A 20,146-nucleotide genomic window follows, 5' to 3' on the forward strand; every position below is an offset into this window, starting at 1 on the left:
AATTCCTGAGCCCCACATCTCCTTTAACTTAATCTGCTGATTCCTTCCTCACTCTTTTTTTTTAATTTCCTCCTCTCTCCATCTACTGTTTCCTTGTTCCCTTTATGTGTTCTCCTCTCCTTTCTTTTTTTATACCAACTTCTAGGCTCCTGCTTCCCATTCTAGAATGTTGTAGTCAGGAGAGTTTTACAATATGACAAAAACAAGATGACTTTGGAAACAGTGCCCAATCATTCTTGAATAGGTACATGAAAAAAAAAATCAGTTCTAGTTCAAAGTATACAGATTTAGATATTCAGATTTTAAGACTTTTTTCAGTGTATTACAAAAATACACACAAGGTCTGACATCGTCATGCATTCAGCCCAATAATTTTCAGTGGTCAACTGATATTTTCTGAACCTTCTTATAATCTGTGCTGACCTATTAAGGAGGCCCTGTGTAGGTTCATCTCTTTAGCAAAGTCTTCCAGTCTGATTGGTTATGGGTTACCTTTTTTTTTTTTTTTTTGGTGATGCCAGGGATTGAACTCAGGGTCTCAAGGATGTTAAGCAAGCACTCTACCACTGAGCTACATCCCTAGCCATTACCTAGCTTTCTGATTAGATGAACAATGGCAGAGGGCTTCTGTTCAAAGTTTATACACTTGAATTAACCTGATGTACAATCCAACCAACCACATACCACATCCAAAAAAAGTTAAGTGTTGAGGGCTCTATGATAAACCTGTGAGTTTTCCCTTAAGCCCATCATCCCAAAGCAGCATTATAGCTTTTAAAGGTCAGTGCATCAGACTACTTAAAAACACTTTCCAGGTCATTGCTTACAAATTCTGAGTCTTCTTGGTACACAACATCCTGTTTCCCCCTTCTCGTAAGTTCAACTCCACAGTGGAAGGAGGAGAAAGAGCAGCAGTGTGTGTGTGTGTGTGTGTGTGTCTGTCTGTCTGTCTGTCTAGAGGCAGATGAGCAAACCCTCCATTCTCACATTTACCCATCATCTAGCTAGCCAACCACATACCACATCCAGAAAAAAGTTAAGTTCTCAGGTGTGGCATGGAAGAGTCAAGCAAGTCAGAGAAACACAGAGGGAGGCTCTTTTTTTTTGTGTGGTGCTGGAGATTGAACCCAGGACCTTGTGCTTGCAAGGCAAGCACTCTACCTACTGAGCTATCTCCCCAGCCCCAGAGGTAGGCTCTTAACCTCAACTTTTTACTCCCAGTTATTCATATTTGAAAACCATTCAACACAGGGAAAAAGAGAGACCAACTGATGGTCACAGTTCCACTGTGGAAACAATAATGTAAATGCTGAAATGAGGGCTCCCTGTTTGCCCAACTGGTTGAGCTCCCAAGAAAACAGGAGGTCCTATTCAGGGAGGAGCCTTCTCATTCTTCTTGGTGAACTTTGAGCAAGCTCCTCAGCTAGGAAGAGCAGGGCGGAGTACAGTTGTCATCATCTTTCACCCTCTATTTCCACATTTCTGCCCGGCAGCATGAGCTTGCAGCAGTGCTAACTGAAATACTCAATATGACAAGGGCTGGGCTGGACTGGGCGGGCTCAACAGTCTGACTCCTGTATCTCAGAACCTGAGGGTGCAGAGAGATCGCCTGCTTTCACAGGAAGAGGGTAAGGCCTCAGTCCCTCTGGGCTTCAGCTTCAGGGAGTCATGTGTAGAGCACTAGTGCCAGGAAGGACCAAGCCCTCCAGATTACCCAATTCCCTGCACAGGTCCAGGCCTGCTGCCATCATGAAGAACCCAGCATAACCGATAGGATTCTACCATTCTCTACCATTCTCCAACCTCCAGAAGGCAGAGCTAAATGAACCCTGGAATGAATTATGACTACAGCAACACATGCAGAGAGCAGGCACAGAAGGTTCAACCAGAGACCCTATGGCTTCAAATTTCTTCTTTTTTAAAATTTATTTTATTTTTTTTTTAGTTGTATATGGACACAATACATTTATTTTGTTTACTCATTTTCGTGGTGCTGAGGATAAAACCCAGTGCCTCACACGTGTGAGGCAAACACTCTACCACTGAGCCACAATCTTGGCCCCTCAAACTTCCTCTTTCAGACCAGGTAACATCAAAGAGTGATTCAACAAGGTATACCAAAGGTCCTTCAAACCCTAGCTCAAATGTGATATTCTACCCCTAATTGTGACTAAAAACCTATTCCCCACATTCCCAATTGCTCTTGAACACCACTGCTTAAATTTTTTTTCCAAGCACACATCAGCTCATAATATTCTACATAATACATACTTTAGGGAAAGTGTCTATCTTCACACAGTAGATTGCCAGCTCTGTGAAGATGACATTTTTGTCTTTTTTATTTACTGGTAGGTCCCTAGGGCCTAGAAGATAGGCACTAAATTAGTATTTATGAAGAAGTGAATACAACTTTAAGTTACTAGCTGTAAGATCTCAAAACTTTTGACTACTGGAGAAATCTCCTGGGTAACAGACCTGTGGACTAGGACCCTAGCACAAGTCCATGGTTCTTCCACAACTTAGGCATTTGGGATGACCCAATAATGCCCAAGGGCAATATGGCAAAAGAAAGAGCAAGAGCACTGGGGTGTTCCTGCAAACATATTTGGTGATCTTGGACATGTACCTTCACTTCTGCAAACATATTCTGTGATCTTAGACATGTACCTTCACTTCTCTGAACCTCAATTTCCTCATCTATAAAACAGAAGTAATATCTAGCTCATAGAATTGTTGTGAGAATTGAAGATAGTGTTCAAGTAACCAGCATGGTGCTCTTGAAGGGTCTCCGAATACAAGGAAAGGGATATCCAGGGGGTCAGCAATGGCAATATTCAGCCCAACTATGGCATTCTACACAGGACTTGATGAATACTCATGAGTCACTAGGGTCATCCAGATGTGGAATTACAAACTATTCCTCCAGATTCACTTTCAAAGGGGAAATCTTATAGCTTTAATTATTCTAAGAGATAACGAGACTAGTAAGTTTCCTAGGACAATCCTGGTTGTGATCTCTTTAGATACCTGGAATTCAATGCCTTCCAAATAAGTAACCTATGGGTCAGGTCATGAGGCCCATTGGCATCTCTGGTTTCTGGGACACTGTTTCTTGAGCCCCTTCCTCCAAGACATGGGGAAAAACTGGATGCTAATAACCCTGTGAATTATGAGCCCAGTGGTTTAGGGTTATCAGCATGCTTTTCTTTGCCCAAAGAACTCTAAACATAATCCTTTCCTTGACAAGAAGTGAATCTCGGTGAGTTGCAAAATTGACAAGTCAGGTAAAAGTGGAAGTGTCCAAGCACCCTTCTCATTAGTTCAATTGAACTAAGTCCTCCTTCCTTTACCATCTTTGCACTTGACATTTCCTCCATCTGGAAATTTTTGGTGTCAAATTGCACATGTTGTTGCCTCCTTATCATTTAGGTACCAGCTAAAATGTTAGCCCCATTTTGCCTTGACCACACAATCTTAAAGCAGTCCCTCCCCTGCTCCCAGTTTTTCACTTAATTTCTTTTCCTCACCTTGTTTTATATTCCAGAACCCTTACCATTGTCTGACACTACCTTGAACACTTACAGTCTGCTCACCCTTCTTGAACTTAAACCCCACAGAAACGGTGACCCTGTCTGTCTTTCTTACTGCTCCATGCCCAGTATCTGGCCCAGAGCAGGTTCTCAACAAATACCAGCTAAAAAAAAAAAATGAATGTATCAATCAACAAACTGTTGTGGGAAGAAATAAAGGGTTTCCTGGTTTCCAGTGTAAGATATATAGGGAAGTTAGAAGGAAAGGCACCAAGGGTTCCCTGCTTGTATGTGCCCCCTGCATATGATTTCAACAGGGCACCAAGTCCAAGTATCTTCTACTCAGGCCCACCTGGTTGCTCCATTGTCCCACACACTTCCTGGCAAACACCCACACAGGGCTTGCCTCAGACAGTAAGAAGGGAGCTCTGTGTTTCTTCAGCTCAGATGTTACTAGAATACAGCTTAAGAGGAGATTCTGTCATTTCACACCCTGTCCAATGTTTTGAAGAGGGGAATCTCGGCATAAATTCCAACATGGGCTGAGTAGTCTAAATAAAGGGCCTTCTCAGGTAAAGTCAGTTTCCCTCTTCCCCTCCCCACCTAAAGCAGTCAAGAGGTCTCTTACTGCTGGATAAACCCGGCCACCTTCCTAGGACACTTTTCACACTAGTGTCAAGAAACGGCTCTTCCCAGAGCACTCAGGCAATGGGGCCAAGAGAAACCCATTCTCAGGACAAATTGGCTCCAAAGTGACAATATGGGCTGTGAAGTCAACCAGAAAAAAGGGTGTTCAACTAAACTAAATCCTTCAAAGAGGCTGTCTGGCATCCTAGGGTCAGAGGGCTTAAAGTGTGACAGATGAGGGTGGGCTGTGGGGAAAATGACAGCAAAGGGAGATCTCTGGAGAAGAAAGGAGTCACTAAAACCATGGGGCCTCTACCAAAGACTCCACATACAGCCTGGAGTTCCAAACCATACCTCTGTCTGATGCTGTCCACCCCACTTTCCTTGTGCTGTTTCATTTCCTCTCAGAAAACTTTGTTTTGGTTTGATATTTCCCTCTAGGCCTCTGGGAGAATTTTCTAAGTTTTGTTTCTCTACTTGTTTCTAGGATACCTGAGAGGGCTCCTGGAGCAACAAGCACAGCAGGAACAAGAGGGGGGTTGGGAGTTGTGTTAGGATTACCATACTGGAAGAGAAGGAAGATGGGGAAAGAAAGTGCCAGTCTGGGCACACACAAACTATGGTAGTCCCTAGACACCCCAGAAGCACATCAGGGAGTCAGTCCAACAGAGGGCAGAATTAAAACACCCAGAAAGACGACATTTACAAAGAGAAAAATCAGTTTCTTTGAACTGACGAAATTCAAAGGTCAGAAAACAAACAAAACAGGGGTACAGCCCAGCACTGGCCCAAGTCAAGCACAGCTGAAAGATCCACTAGAGGTTAAAGTATCTGGGAAGCCTGAATACACCACCTGGAAGGATAATGACTCCCAGGATCAATTGCTGGACCTGCCCGTAAACATAAGCACATATCCTTAAAGTGGCCAGGTCTGGGGTCCCAAAGTGTGTAGGGAAGAGGGAGGGCACAGGGTCCCATACTCGCCAATTCAGCACACACCACAGAATCACCCACCCTAGGCCTTTACTGCCTATTCTTCATCTAGCTCCAGCCCCACCTTCAACAAGAAGGAACCTGGCCTTCCCAGGCAAAGGCAGGAACGAGTGGAATTCCCCTGAGGCAGGCTGTGCAGAGTTATCCAGCAACAGAGGTCCTTCAACTTGCTTCTGGAGGGTGAGAAGGACAGCCCAACTTCTACCAGGCAGAGCCAGTGCAACTCCCACAGTCCCCCCACTACAGAAAGCAAACACCAGAGAGCCCCTTAGGGGAGACACTAACCTCAGAACCCAGGGGTAAAAGTCTCCCTGGCAAAGACTGAGGAAAATACGAAAATACTGAAAATACGAAAGACCATAAATTAGGCTCTTTTAATTCAAATGACAGATAAACAGCTTAGCAGAAAAGCAGCTTTGAAAAATAACCTGATAGTCTGGTCTTCCCTCTCCTGTGCCATTTTAAGAATTAGAGCTCTAAGGTCAGACTTCTTGGATTAGAACCCCAATTTGGGTATTAGTTATATAACCTTGAGAAAACTGCTTTACCTCCTTGAATATGTTTCATCCTCTAAAATATAGGTGTAAAGACAGATGTGGTGGCACATGCCTGCTATCCTAGCAACCCAGAAGACAGGCAGGAGGATCACAACTTCAGAAGGATCCCAACCTCAGCAACTTAGTGAAATTCTTAGCAATTTAGTGAGACCCTGTCTTAAGATAAGAAATTTAAAAAATAAAAGGACTGGCAATGTAGCTCAGTGGTAAGGAGCACCTGGGTTCTATCCCCAGCACTGTCGCCCACCAATAAATAATTGGGAAAACAGTAACACCCTCAGTGCTGCTCTGAGTATTACATGATACATATAAAGTGCTTAAAAAGTATCTGGCCCAGAATATGTATTTGATAAAGGTAGCTTTTTTGATGAGATTATGAAACTAAGCAAATCATGTATCTGGTATAAAAACTATATAAGTTGCTAGGGAAATTACATTGGGGATCTAGGCATTTCAAAGTTGAGGGTGGGGTAAGAAAAGTAGAGCAGTGGCCTTTCTTTCATGTTTCTGTGCCCATCAGCAAAGGACAGAGGATGACAGAAAGGATCAGAGGAAGGTGTGAACCAAACCTCCAGAAAAAAATGCTTCTATAAAAGCCTGAGAACTATGGGTCAGGTTTCTCATTTGTAGAAGCAGAGCATTAAAATAACAGCAAGGGAAATAACACTATCCCCAGGCCCCTACTTTACTTTCATGGTACGAACACCATTTAAAATGATTGGAATAGATGAACAGTAACATCAGTATTATTTATAATAGCCAAAAAGTGGAAATAAGTAAAATGTCCATCAACCAAAGAACAGATAAAATGTGATACAGCTATACGATGGAACATCCTGGAGTACTGACGCATGCTACGACATGAAGGAATCTTGAAAACGTTATACTAAGTGAAAGAAGTCACAAAAGGCCAAATATATGATTCCAGTTATATGAAATATCCCAAAAAGGCAAATCTATGGAGACAAAAAGTAGACTAGTGGTTGCCTAGGGCTGAGGATTTGGGAAGGGCGGTTGGAGAGTGACTGGTAATGGGTATGGAGTTTCTTTTTTTTTTCCTGATAAATTTGTTTTTGAGACAGTCTATGTTGTCCAGGCTGGCCTTGACCTCCTGGGGTCAAGTGCTTCTTCTGCTTTCACCACCTGAGTAGCTGGGCCTACAAGTACATGCCATACAGGTATATGGAGGGTTTTTTGTTTCTAATACTGGGGACTGAAGACAGGGGTGCTCTACCACTGAGTTATACCCCCAGCCCTTTTTATTTTTTATTTTGACACAGGGTCTCATTAAGTTGCTGTGGCTGACCTCAAACTTGTGAGCTTCCCGCCTCAGCCTCCTAAATTGCTGGGATTACAGGCATGCACCACCATCCCCAGGTAGAGTTTCTTTTTAAGGCAAAAAATTTTTTCTGTAATCAATTGTGATGATTGTACATAATGGCTGCACAAGTTTGTGAAAATACGAAATACCATTGTATTAGATATTTGTTTATTTATTGCAGTGCTGGGGGATCAAAATGGGGCCTTGCACATGCTAGGCAGTACTCTATTGAGCTATACCCAGACCTCAATTGGACATTTTAAATGTATGGTATTACATCTCAATAAAGGTGTTTTTGACAATGACTAGAAGGTAGTTATTAAAGATGGTGCTAGAAACCATGTGTAATATAAAGTGTGAATTTGTATGCGTAGGTGGGTAGGTAAGGGTAGATGGTTAAAAAGAAGGACAGGATAGCAATAAGGACAACACTCAACAAAGAGCCTTTACCTAGTTACAGAAATGGCACTAAAACATTAACCTGGATATATCTCCCAGAAGTTGCCAGAAAACTCCAGCTTACCCCAACTGGTCTAGCGTGGCTATAAATTCCCATGCAACAACAAGATCCCTTCCAAGGCACTTACCCAGCTGGATAAGCAACTAAACCTGATCGGGGATCACAGGCAAGTCCTCTGCCTCCAGACACTGTTATTCCCAGCACCTTCTCCAAGGTTACCTATTAGAACAAGACAGAAAGTGACATGTTATAGATAAAGTAGGTTTGGTAAGGAGGTGCTGAAGTGCTTTCCTGATACCCTTTCTGCAGGGAAATGGAGTTATGATTTCTCCAAGCTCTGTTCAGGTCAAAGGACTTTTGATCATATTGGAAAATTTCAGCAAGCATCAACTGCATTTAATGGGATTCAGTCTACAGGTACTGTGGGAAAGAAAATCAAATGGATCAACTGGTTAAAGCACAGTTCATGACTAAAGAACAATAAGCAATCCAGAAAGACACCATTTACAAGTTAGGGCCTTGGGTTCCTAGACTGGACTTTTGGGTCTATGAGACTCAGGGAATAGCCACTGTGATCTATAAAGAACCAAAAGGATGTTAGGTATCAATTAGGTGAATCATAATATCCCTTAACTTTTTTTTTTTTTTGGGGGGGGGTACTAGGGATCGAACCCAGGGACACTTCACCATTAAGTTACATTTGCAGTCCTTTTTTTTTTTTTTTTTTTTTGAGACAGGTTCTTACTAAGTTGCTTAGGGCTTCACTAAGTTGCTGAGGTTGGCCTCAAACTTGCAATCCTCCTGCCTCAGCCTCCCAAGTCACTGGGATCAGGCCCATCCACTATCCTCGACCTTTGCATTCTATCATGTTCTTCCCCTCCATCAGAGGTTTCTCCCTCTCAAACGTCTGCCAGTTCATACAGACTTTGAGCCTAGGAGGCAGAAACATAGCTTAATGTTGTGTTTTGCAAAGCACAGATGCTGAGGGTACTCTATTATTATTAAGCCACAAATCCCACAAAGATGAAAAGGAAACATGCAAAGTGCTCAGAGATTCTAAAAGGACATGGTCAACATGAGTCATTCATCACTCTCATCATAAGTATTATCACCCCACACTGTCTAAGGCCCCTAGGACCCATACTGGACTAAACTTAAATTAGTCTATCACTGGTCTTTCTGCTAGATGATGCCATGCGAGGTTCAGACTGCCCTGGAAGCTTTTCCTTGTTGCTCCTCCACCTCCTGATCTGCTTCACAAGTTTGTTGGTCACTCCAGGCCCAGTCTCCACCAGTACTGTCAGAAGGCACTTCTTGCACAAGTCCTTGAGTCAGAAAGAGGGGCTTCTGAATGCAGAATAGCCATGTAAATAGGCTACTCTGATATGAAATAGGTACTCTGATATGAAAACTCTGAACCTGAGGAGGGCAATGTGAACTAGAGACACTTAAAAGATGTTCATACTTTTAGCAGGGTAGAGACACCCACTCCAGGCCAGTTTCTAGAGAGGGTAAACCCAGAATCCATCAGGATAGTTTCAGAATCTCTCCTCTTACTTTCAGTGGTAGAACTGAAAGTACTCTTTGTTATCTCCTAGGATCATTTTAGTTTGAATTAGGCTGGAAAGAATACCCTGTGTTAGTCAAAGACCAAAAATAAGCTTCCCAGGATGATACAGCTAAAACTTATTCCCCAGAAAGGTCCCCAACAGTCTTCTGTCCTTCTTGGGGATATGCATCAGAACTCCAACATGTATCTATAAAGTGGTAGAGGCACCAAACCACAGCCACCTAGCCAGCACCAAATTTGTCAGTTACCCTTGGCCTAGTTGACTCAGTAAATCTGATGAGGGAGAAACTAACTTTACCTTATCCTGGATATTCTTGATAGTTTTCCTTTTCCCTTTCCCTTTCCTTTTCTCCTTCCCTTCCTTTCCCTTCTTTTACTAGGGATTGAATCCAGGAGCAATCTACCACTGAACTGTATTTCCTGGCCTTTTTATTTTTTATTCTGAGACTTGGTCTTGCTAAATTGCCCAGACTGGTGTCAAACTTGCAATCCTCCTGCTTCAGCCTCCCAAACAGCTGAGATTATAGGTATGAATCACCACACTGGGCAGTTTTCCCTAATTTATGCCTCTTTCTACTCTATTCTCAGCTTAATGACCCCCTTGGCACCCAGTTACCTGACTGACTAGAGAGCACAAAATCATCCTGGGGAAATCAGAAGGATATTCATCTTCGCACTGTTCCTTTAATTACCCCAGAGGAAGGGGTGCTCCAGAACATTCCTGCTATAACTACTGCCTCTACAAAGGAGAGAAAGGAGACTGGCGCATGACCCACATGGATGGCAGAAGTCACAAAATCAAGTACAGTGAGCTAAAAGGCTACATAACTCCTATTCTCCTCAAGTTAATCTCATTTAAGACAAATTCTTTGGATTCAAATTAGCACCAGTTCCTTCCCTCCTTATGTGTGAGTGTTGGTCTCAAAGAATCAGACCAAGTCATCGGGCTCTCAGATGCTCTTCCCTCTGATAGGAATTTGGGTAGGTGTTTTGTGGGAAGATGATCCAGTTCCACAGAGAATTAATTGTGAAACTAGCTTGTACTTTTCAACAGCAATGTAAAGCAGGACGGAGATGTGGGTTACTCAGGTCCTAAAAGAACAGTGATTATCAAACTTTTTTGACTATGACCCACAGTAAGAAATATACTTTATATCCCAGTGTATACATACATGTGTATCTGGATGTACTTTTTCAACATAAAGCTAAAAAGTTTCACAAAACTTTTACTGCATGTGATGTACTCTAGAATATTCCATTTCATTAAAAAATAATTTTGGAAGATATGTGTGGCACACCTGTAATCCAAACACTTAGGAGATTGAGGCAGGAAGATCACAAGTTCCAGGCCAGACTCAGTCATTTATTGAGGCCCAGGGCAACTTAGTTGAGACCCTGTCTCAAAATGAAAAATAAAAAGGACCGGGGCCGAGTGTGGTGGGGCATGCCTGTAAATTCTAGCGGCTCAGGAGGCTGAGGCAAGAGGATCATAAGATCAAAGTCAGCCTCAGCAACTTCGTAAGACCCTGTCTCAAAAAACAAAAAGGGGGGCTGGGGATGTAGCTCAGTTGGTAGAGTGCTTGCCTCACAAGCACAAGGCCCTGGGTTCAACCCCCAGTACTGCAAAAAAAAACAGACTGGGGATGTGGCTCAGTTGTAAAGTGCTCCTGGGTTCAATCCCCCTTACAATGATGACAACTACTACTGCTACTACTACTACTACTAATAATAATAATAATTCTAGTTATGACTACTTTGTTGATTTCATGACCTACAAATGGGCTGGAAAATCTAGTTTGGGAAACCTGCTACAGACCATTTCTTTCTGCCAGACTTGGGTCACTGGCACCTTTGTGTTCTTCAGTCACTTTCCTCCTAGGACAATGCACAGTGGAACATACTTCCGGACTGGGAAAACCTCACAGGCAGGAGTTTGCCTGGGCTCAAAACTTGGCTTATTTTCAAAGGATTTATGGGTTTTGGCTTTTTCTGGCTTTTTAAATCAGCTATCCAAGGGGGAAAAAGCAGTTTCCTTTGGCTCTGCAGAGAGGGAGGAGCAAGGGAAAACATTCAGGGGCATCAGCTGGTTTTTATTTTATGTTCTTAACTCAAACTAGCTTCCTGTTTGCAGGGAGGTTTTGGGCTGTGCTCCACTCTCAAAGGATCTGAGAGACCAGAGTTCCTGTGAAGTCTCCAATATCTAGGTTAATTTTGCGAAACTAACACAATGGACTTTATAAGTGAACTCTTTCTCCTCTGATAATCTTTTCCCTCTCTTTCCCAAAAGGTGGTAAAGCTTCCACCCACCCTAGAGAATGGACACCTCTTGCAAATATCACAGGCTAAAGGCATCCGAGTACCATTTGTGGTGTGCAAGAGTCAGCTTGCACTAACTCATAAACATTGACTGTGTACAGCTTTTCCCATATTCAGTGACAGTACACAGGTAGCCTCAAAATCACCAAAACGGGAGTACTTATACAGACTTTCCTTCCCTTCTCATGCAGCCTGTAAACTTGTACCAGCATACCACTGAGTTCCAGTCACTATCATCTCTCACTTGGACGATTCATAACTCCTAAGTGTCTTCCCTCCTGCAGGCTTTGCCTCCTACAGTCTTTCTTCGGCATAGCAGATTGCAGTGATTTTTTTTATTAATATTTTTTAGTTGTAGATGGACACAATAATAATTTATTTATATATATATATATATATATTTTTTTTTTTTTTTTTTTTTTTTTTTTTTTTTTTTTGCGGTGCTGGGGATCGAACCCAGGGCCTTGTGCTTGCAAGGCAAGCACTCTACCGAGTGAGCTATATCCCCAGCCCATTTATTTATATTTTTATGTGGTGCTGAGGATCAAACCCAGTGCCTCATACGTGCCAAGCAAGCACTCTACCACTGAGCTACAACTCCAGCCCCAACGTGTCACTTTTAAGAAGCACTACACATAGTCCTTTACCTAACTACTAAGCAAGGTATCAGGTGATAAGATGGGCTCCTCAGTATGGATAGCTGAGTAACTATGTTGAACAGAGACCCTGTGCTGACCCATACTGAATATGTAGGATGAACAAGAAATAAACTACCAACTAGGCCATGGAGATTTTGAAGTGGTTTGTTACCAAGGATTAACTAGCCCACAGATTTTTCTCAAACTTGTTGATCTCACGACCTCTTTATACTCTTAGAATTAATCAAGGACCCCCAAAGAGCTTTTGTTTGTACAGATCTACAAATATTTACTATATTTGAAATTATAATGGCAAACATTTTATTAATTGATTTAAAAGTAACAATAATAAACCCATTATTCATTAACAATTTTATTTAAAGATAACTACTTTCCCCCAGAAAATTTAGTAAGAGTAGCACTGTTTATATTTTTACCAACCTTTTTTTAATGTCTGCCTTCATAGAAAACAGCTATATTCTCATATCTGCATCTACATTCAATTCACTAATTGAAGCATATAAAGAAAATTTGGTTTCATTTGGATATATAGTTGAATGAGGGAAAACATAATGGACTTCCTAATAGGGTTTTAGGGATGCCAGGGGTTCTCAGAGCACTAAGATTCAATGACCTAACCCCTCCTGAATACTGCAGCATCTTTACACTAGCCTACTAGTGTGAGAGTTCTGGACTCAAGCATCATTTGAAGAAACTGAGGCAAGGAAGAGGCCCTATGAGAAAATGCACTCAGAGTCTAGAATGTGGCCCAAAGTTGACAGAAACTTCAGCTCCAAACCATCAAGATCTAAATGCTGCCGGATGCGGTAGCGCACGCCTATAATCCCAGTGGCTTGGGAGGCTGAGGCAGGAGGATCACAAGTTCAAAGCAGCCTCAGCAAAAGCGAGGTGCTTAAGCAACTCAGTGAGACCCTGTCTCTAAATAAAATACAAAATAGGGCTGGGGATGTGGCCCAGTAGTTGAGGCCCCTAAGGTCAATCCCTGGTACCCCCCCGCCAAAAAAAAATCCAAATGCCAATAAAACATAACCCAAGAGATATCACAGCCCAGGTAATTGCTTGTGGCCAGTGTCTTGGAACACAAATGTCTCATGCAGCTGGCATTTTGATTCATTCACAACCCTAGGAACAATGCTTCAAGCACAAATTAAAACACAGAACTAAAAAGAGAGCACCCACTTTGTACTCCACACCCAAAATGCAGCCCAGAAGCAGGGAGAACACCTGAGTTGTGACCCAGCTTTTGCTTGGCAGGTGGAGAGTGCTAAGATGGAGGAAAGCCTATACCAACCTGAAACAAAGTGTCTTCTTTCCCCTGAAACCAGGCTACTGGTGGGCAGAATTACTACAAGTATCCTGTGAGGAAGGGCTTACTCCCCCACCACTCCTAGTATGAAACAGGCAGGGCAATATTGAATCTTACTGAAAGAAAAGAGACAGGCCAAATTTCCCTCACTTTAATAAGATACAGGAATAACCCCTTAATAGCCTATTCTCATGAGAGAAGGAAAGAATAAAGTCATGTGTTTAAGTGCTCTTCTGGCTCTCATTAAAGGAGATGGAAAAAACAGATGGCTCAGAGGCAATTGGGCTACTCATTCACTCTAGATAGAACAGTTCCAACCTGCAGACTGCAATCTATTAATGAGACTTGAAATCCATTTAGTTGATAATGAATAAACACAATAGAACAAAATGTTACACAGCAGGTAGTAAGTAAGCCACCATGCATGACCTTCAAACTTTTTTGAGAGCAACCCACATTAAGAAATACATTTTAAGCCAGGCACAGTGGTGCACTTCTGTCATCCCAGCGGCTCAGGAGGCTAAGGCAAGAGGATCACCAAGTTCAAAGCCAACCTCTCCAACTTAGCAAGTCCTTAAGCAACTTAGTGAGACTGTCTCTAACTAAAATATAAAAAAGGGCTGGGGATGTGGCTCAATGGTTAAGTGCCCCTGGATCTGATCCCCAGTACAAAAACAAAAACAACAACAACAAAAAACATTTTAGCCAGGCCTGATGGCTCATGTCTATAATCCTAGTGACGTGGGAGGCTGAAGCAGGAGGATCACAAATTTGAGGTCAGCATCAGCAATTTAGTGAGGCCCTGAGCAACTTAGTGAGAACAGTCTCAAAATACAATATTAAAAGGGGTTTGGGCTGGGGAGATAGCTCAGCTAGCAGAGTGCTTGCCTCGAAAGCACAAGGCCCTGAGTTCGATCCTAGTACCGCAAAAAAAAAAAAAAAAAAAAAAGGCTTTGGATGAGGTTCAGTACCCCACAAAAAAGTTTGAAAGCCACTGGAATGCTATAGGGAAATCCTAAAATGAAGAAATACCCACTGCCCTCAAAATCCATTAGGAAAGATAAGTGGTTTATTATACAACAATCCAATATGTAATAAAGGTCATAAGAAAGATATAAAGTGCTCAAAGAGGAGGAAGAGAGATGACTACTGAACAGATCAGGGAAGAGAAACAAGGAAGCTTTCTTGAAAGGGTCTCACACTGTAAGTCAGGAAATACAGATAGATTCCTTGGTAAAGGAAGCTATATGAGCCCAAGTTTGGTGACAGGAAATAACAGAGCAAGTGAGCAATGGTAAAAGCAAAGATTGTATAGGAGAGTATTAGGTCAGGGGAAATAGAATGTAACCAGAAGAGGAAAGACCTTGAATGTCAAGCCAAGTGGGATAATCAGCAGGCTCTGGGAAGCCATGGAAGGACCCAAGCAGGAGATACAATCAAAGCTATGTCTTGGTGATAATGTACGTAAGACATACTAGGCAGAAGCCTACTTAGGGAGCTGTTAAAATAGTTCAGATGAGAAGTAATGAAAATCTAGACCAGTATGGAAGATAGTGGGATTGGAAAGAAATGCATTCAAAAGCCATAAAGCAAATAGAATTATCAAGACTGGACACTGTACAACTGTGGAGAAAAAAAGACAGACTCAAAATTCTGAACCTCGGATATAATAGCAAACAAGGCCATGATCAGAAAGAAGACCTGGGTCAGGACAAAGGACACAAGAGCAGATAATGTCTGTTTTAGTCATATTCAATCTAAGGCACTTAGGATATTTGAGAGGAACTACAAAACAATCAATTTAGCAACATAAACGTAAAATTAATGCTTGGAGAGAGGTCAGAACTAGAAACAAACATTTAAGAATTATTCACACAGAGGTGAAAACCACTGAAAGTTCAGTGAGACAGAAGAAAAGAGAAGGAAAAGGAATAGGAGAGAAACTAAAGACAGAGCTTGGGGGAAAACCTGTTTTTAGCAAATGGAGATGAGGCAACAGACCGCTTTTTTTGTTGTAGTTGTTTTGGGTGCCAGGGACTGAACCCAGGAGCACTTAACCACTGAGCCACATTCCTATCCCTTTTAATTTTGAGACAGGATCTCTCTAAGTTGCTTAGGGCTCACTAAATTGCTGAGGCTGGCCTCAAACTTGCAATCCTCCTGCCTCAGCCTCCCAAGTCATTGGGATTACAGGCATGTGCCACCATGCCCAACAGTTAGTTTTTAAAGGGAGGAGGACAACCAGGAAATCAGTGAAGGAACAAATTCCTAGAAAAACAAGTGAGCACTAAAAGAAGTAAAAGCGGGGCATGGTGGTACTTGCTTATAATCCCAGCTATTTGGGAGGCAGTGGCAAGAGAATCACAAATTTGAGGTTACCCTGGGCAACTGAGATGCTGTCTCAAAATTTTAAAAAACAAATAATAAGGGCTGGGGATGTACTCAGTGGTAGAGCATCCCTGAGTTCAACCCCAGTACTGCCAAAAAAAAAAAAAAAAAAAAAAGTAAAGGACTCTCCAGAGTCCAGAGCCATCTTCAATGCAGGTGGTACTGCACAGGGGCCCCAACAGTCCCAGACCCCTAAACACAATCCTAGGAACTTTGGGAAGGGTTTTCTAAACTTCTCTAATCTCTGTCTTAGTCTGCTGCAGTATGTATCTTGTCTCTCTGTTCCTGGAGACAATTGGTTCATGATCTAGAGGAGAGGTATCAGCCAAACAGCCAGTCTGTGAGAGCCAAGACAATGGCAGCATCAGGGAAAGGATTCTTGCTTGGAACTGTGGCATAAACTGAAGATTTTCTCTCCTTTTCTTAGTGAGGAACACTACAGGGAGTCTGCCGATGGCATGGGAACGGGTGTTCCCTCAAAATAAAGAACTAAGAGGCCAAAGTCACCAAGGCTGGGGTCACCTACGATTTGGCTGACCTGAAACTAGTAATGAAACTCTAGCAACTGGGAGGAAATCAATCTGTTTTTGTTGCCACCAGCTTCCTTCTTCCTTCTCCCTTCCCCCACTTCTCAATTCCACTCAATACAAGTTATAAATACCTGAGTTGTAAGTCATTTCAGACAAACCATGGCTTTCTATTTCTATAAACAAGCACGTTAAGAGATCCATCCAAGGGAAAGCACTCCCTGCCCTGCCCTCCCTGCCTGCAGGTTAAGAATAACTATGTTTGTCTCTTGACCACACACTACACTCTAATCTCACAAAGAAGATTCTCCGCCAGATTCTGAGAATTGCCACTTATGCAAAAGCCACAAGGAAAACCCAAGGTCAGCAAGTTTTATGCAGAAACTTGGATGACTGGGTAGATATGGGAGACTGGACCTGGGATGGGGGTGGGGAACACCACTTACTATGACTCCTTCAAAGTCCAAAGTGCCAATTGATCAAAGGTAGGTAGGGGCAAAATGGCCATTCCAAGACAGGCAAACAGACCTGGCCTCTTGACTCTGCTCCTTATCTCTACCCAGTTTGGCTGATTTACAGTTTCACTATCTATACTACAAAGGATTCCAGAAACCAACAATTAGACAGAAAAACCAGGCTCTCCTGCTTAATAGCTCAGACTTAGTTGGAACTGAGTTAATTCCCCTGTGCTGGAATTAAAATAGCCTCCACTTGTAAGGAAGGTAAATCTGGGAGGAGGTGACCTTAGAGATTCTCTTGCCATAAACCCCTGAGACTGGGAAACTAGAACAAAGGATTCCAAAACTGGTCTATCAGCGAAATTATTTAGAGAATTATTATTATTTCAAATAGCAGTCCTCTTTACATTCTTATATCCCCTTCCCCAGCTGGCACCTACTTTTTATTTAATTAACTTATTTATTTTGCAATACTGGGGATTGAACTCAGGGTTACTCTACTACTAAGTTGCATCCCCAGCCAGCCCTTTCTTTTCCTTCCTTCCTTTTCTTTTCTCTTTTCTTTCTCTCTCTCTCTCTTTCTTTCAAGAGTGTGTGCCGGGATTTTCAAGATTTTGAATCAAGTCAGGCATGGTGGTACCTGCCTGTAATCCAGCTACTTGAGAGGCTAAGATGGGAGGAGCTCAAGTTTTGAGGTTAACCTGGGCAATTTAGCCAGATTCTCTCTCTCTCTCTTTTTTTTTTAAGGGCTGAGGATATAGCCCAGTGATAGAGCACCCCTGGGTTCAATTTCCAGTACCGGAAAAAAAAAAAAAAAAAAGGATTCTGAATCAAAAGATACAAAGTGGGGCTGGGGAGATAGCTCAGCTGGTAGAGTGCTTGCCTCCCAAGCACAAGGCTCTGAGTTCCATCCCCAGTACCGCAAAAAAAAAAAAAAAGATACAAAGTACTTCAAAGATAGTGTGATAGGGCATGCCTATAATTCCATCTACTTGGGAAACTGGGGCAAAAGGATTGCTACAGTCTAGGAGTTAGAAGCCAGCATGGGCAACATAGCCAAACCTGCTGTCAAAAAATACAATTTTTTTTTTTTTAAAGTCCTCTCTAGGTGGTTCTAATGACGGTTCTAATGATCAGTCTGTGAACTATTAAACTAAAGCATCTTGTCATTTTATTCTCCAATTTTAACCACTCCTGGGACTAAGAGGAGAAAAGTGTTCCCAGTCTGAAAAAATATTCATGGAGGGTCAAAAGGTTCTTGTGTAGAGAGGCTCTATAGCTGTAAGAGCTACCATTTACTGAATGTATGCTCTCTGTAGCAGGAACTATTCTAAGGACTTCACACAGATTTATCTCATTTAATACCCTTAACAACTTTATGAAGGACTAGTATTAAGTCCATTTTACAGACAAAGGAGTCAAGTAAGTAGTGAGTGGAAGAACCAGGATTTTACACCAAGGGCTGTCTTGTTCCAGAAACAATGGTATCCGAAGAAAGGAGTTCAGGTTTTCCAACATCAAGAGAATGTTTCAGTTTCTAAAAGAGCAAACAGGGAAGTCACCAAGCCTCTGTGTGGGTATTAGGGATAGGTCTTAGAACCAAGATAGAAGGCAGAGGGCAGTCAGGCATAGTGAGGTGTGCTGATAGCCTCAGCTACTTGGGAGTCTGAGGCTCACTTGAACCCAAGAGTTCAAGACCAGCCTGAATAACATCCAAGACTCCATCTCTTGAACAAACAACCAAAACAAAACAAAAACAAAACAAAAAGAAAGAAAACAGTATGGCAGAGGGCATCAGGATTGAAGTAGGGAGGATAACAGAGGACTTCTCATGGTAACTTTAATACTTTTTTAAAAAATTACCAAAACTTATCAGTAGTTGAAATGAGTCTTAAAAATGGGTACTGACCTCTCCTGAGATGGTTGCTGAAAAGAGGAAGGGAAGATTTTCCTAATGTCAGTGGATCCCATGTGGTCAGAGCTTGCCCAAGTCCAGGCCATGCTACAACCTACAGTCAATATGGACAGCTGACACTTATTTCCAAGGCAACTGGCATTGCAGTGTCAGAAGTAGGAAAGTCTGCTTTTATATGCAGATGGAGGAAGAAGTAAGGAAGGCATCAGACTGAAGGGGAGGGAATGAAGGGATGCTATCTCTACATACCCGAGTTTTCTTAATCTCTTGGTTTCCAATTTAATAACTGGGGAGATTATTAATTGTTCCTTATCTGGATTAAGTGTGCAAAGTGAATGTGTGTCCTGGAACAAGAATGAGTGTAGGGAGGGCTCTCAGTGCCCCTGCAATCAGGATAACTTGTGCCATGAGGCTTCCCTGAGAAAAGGGAATGTTTCTTCAACTTATTATTCTCTACAAAATGCTTACTTCCTTTCCACTCTCAAAGCCACACTTCAGTTTAGGCCTTCAGCACACAATCCTGGATGTAACAATGTCTTTCAAATCAATCTTACTGTACACCCTGTCCTTCCCTCCCCTAAACCATCAGAGTAAACTTTCATTAGCAGAGCTTGGATCATGTCTCTCTGCTGTTCAAAAACACTCAATGGCTCTTACTGTCAGCTAAATGAAGTATAATTATCTTAGCCTAGCATCAATTGGTTCTGTTTTTCTTCTATTTCCTTCTACTCACCTATATATATTGTATTTGTCAATCTGAATTATTCATTATTCTGGAAAGAAGTTTCAGGGCTTTAGCTATTTCTACCTGAAATGCCCTTCCCCTTCTACTACATCCTGAAATTCTTTTGAGAACCAGCTTAAATGTAACATCCCCTGTGTCTGACCTTTCAATGATCACCTAGCCAAAAATTATTTCTCCCTCCTTTGTACTCTTTTTTAAAATATTTAAATTATTTTTCAAATTTTTTTATTTGTTCTAATTAGTTATACACTTCCTCGGTACTCTTACAGCAGCATTTTAATTGCATCATCCACACAGCAGGTACCACTGAATTCTTTATGAATTTGTCTGATCTCTCTTACTAGTCTATAATCAACTGGAGGGCAGAGGCTCTGTCTCATAAAACTCGGTGCTTATAGCCCAGGACACAGTGTTTAATATGTCTGTTGAATCTTATTTATTTATTTATTTATTTATGGTACTGGGGATTGAACCCAGGGGCACTCTTAACACTTAGCTACATCTCCAGCCCTTTTTCTGAGACAGGGTCTTGCTAAATTGCTGAGTTTAGCCTTCAGTTTGGGAACCTCATGCTTCAAACTCCAAAGGAGTTAGGATTATAGTCATGTACCACCATGCCAGGCTGAATCCACTTTTTAAATACCAAATTCCTTTTCCTCCTGCCTCAATCAGCCTCCCAATTAAAATATATATATATATGTATATATAAATATATATTAATTTTATACATATAAAAATTATTTTTTTTAGTACTGGGGATTGAACCCAGGAGCA

The 20,146-nt window shown here is 41.9% G+C and overlaps 1 protein-coding gene across 6 annotated transcripts in view; it reads right to left on the reverse strand.

Moving 5' to 3' along the window:
• The window catches only part of Mapkbp1 (mitogen-activated protein kinase binding protein 1), a 51,698-nt gene that overhangs the window by 18,419 nt on the left and 13,133 nt on the right, over positions 1-20,146 (reverse strand). For 4 of the 6 annotated variants that reach the window (XM_047539568.1, XM_047539569.1, XM_047539566.1 and 1 more), the window contains one exon: positions 7,616-7,707. In XM_047539568.1, coding sequence (XP_047395524.1) covers positions 7,616-7,707 — 92 coding nt within the window. Of the gene's footprint in view, positions 1-4,511; positions 4,605-7,615; positions 7,708-20,146 lie in introns of those variants that run through there. The other 2 variants (XM_047539571.1, XM_047539570.1) reach the window with 2 other exon arrangements.

Source organism: Sciurus carolinensis, chromosome 2, assembly GCF_902686445.1.
Source record: "Sciurus carolinensis chromosome 2, mSciCar1.2, whole genome shotgun sequence".
Classification (NCBI taxonomy): Eukaryota; Metazoa; Chordata; class Mammalia; order Rodentia; family Sciuridae; genus Sciurus; species Sciurus carolinensis.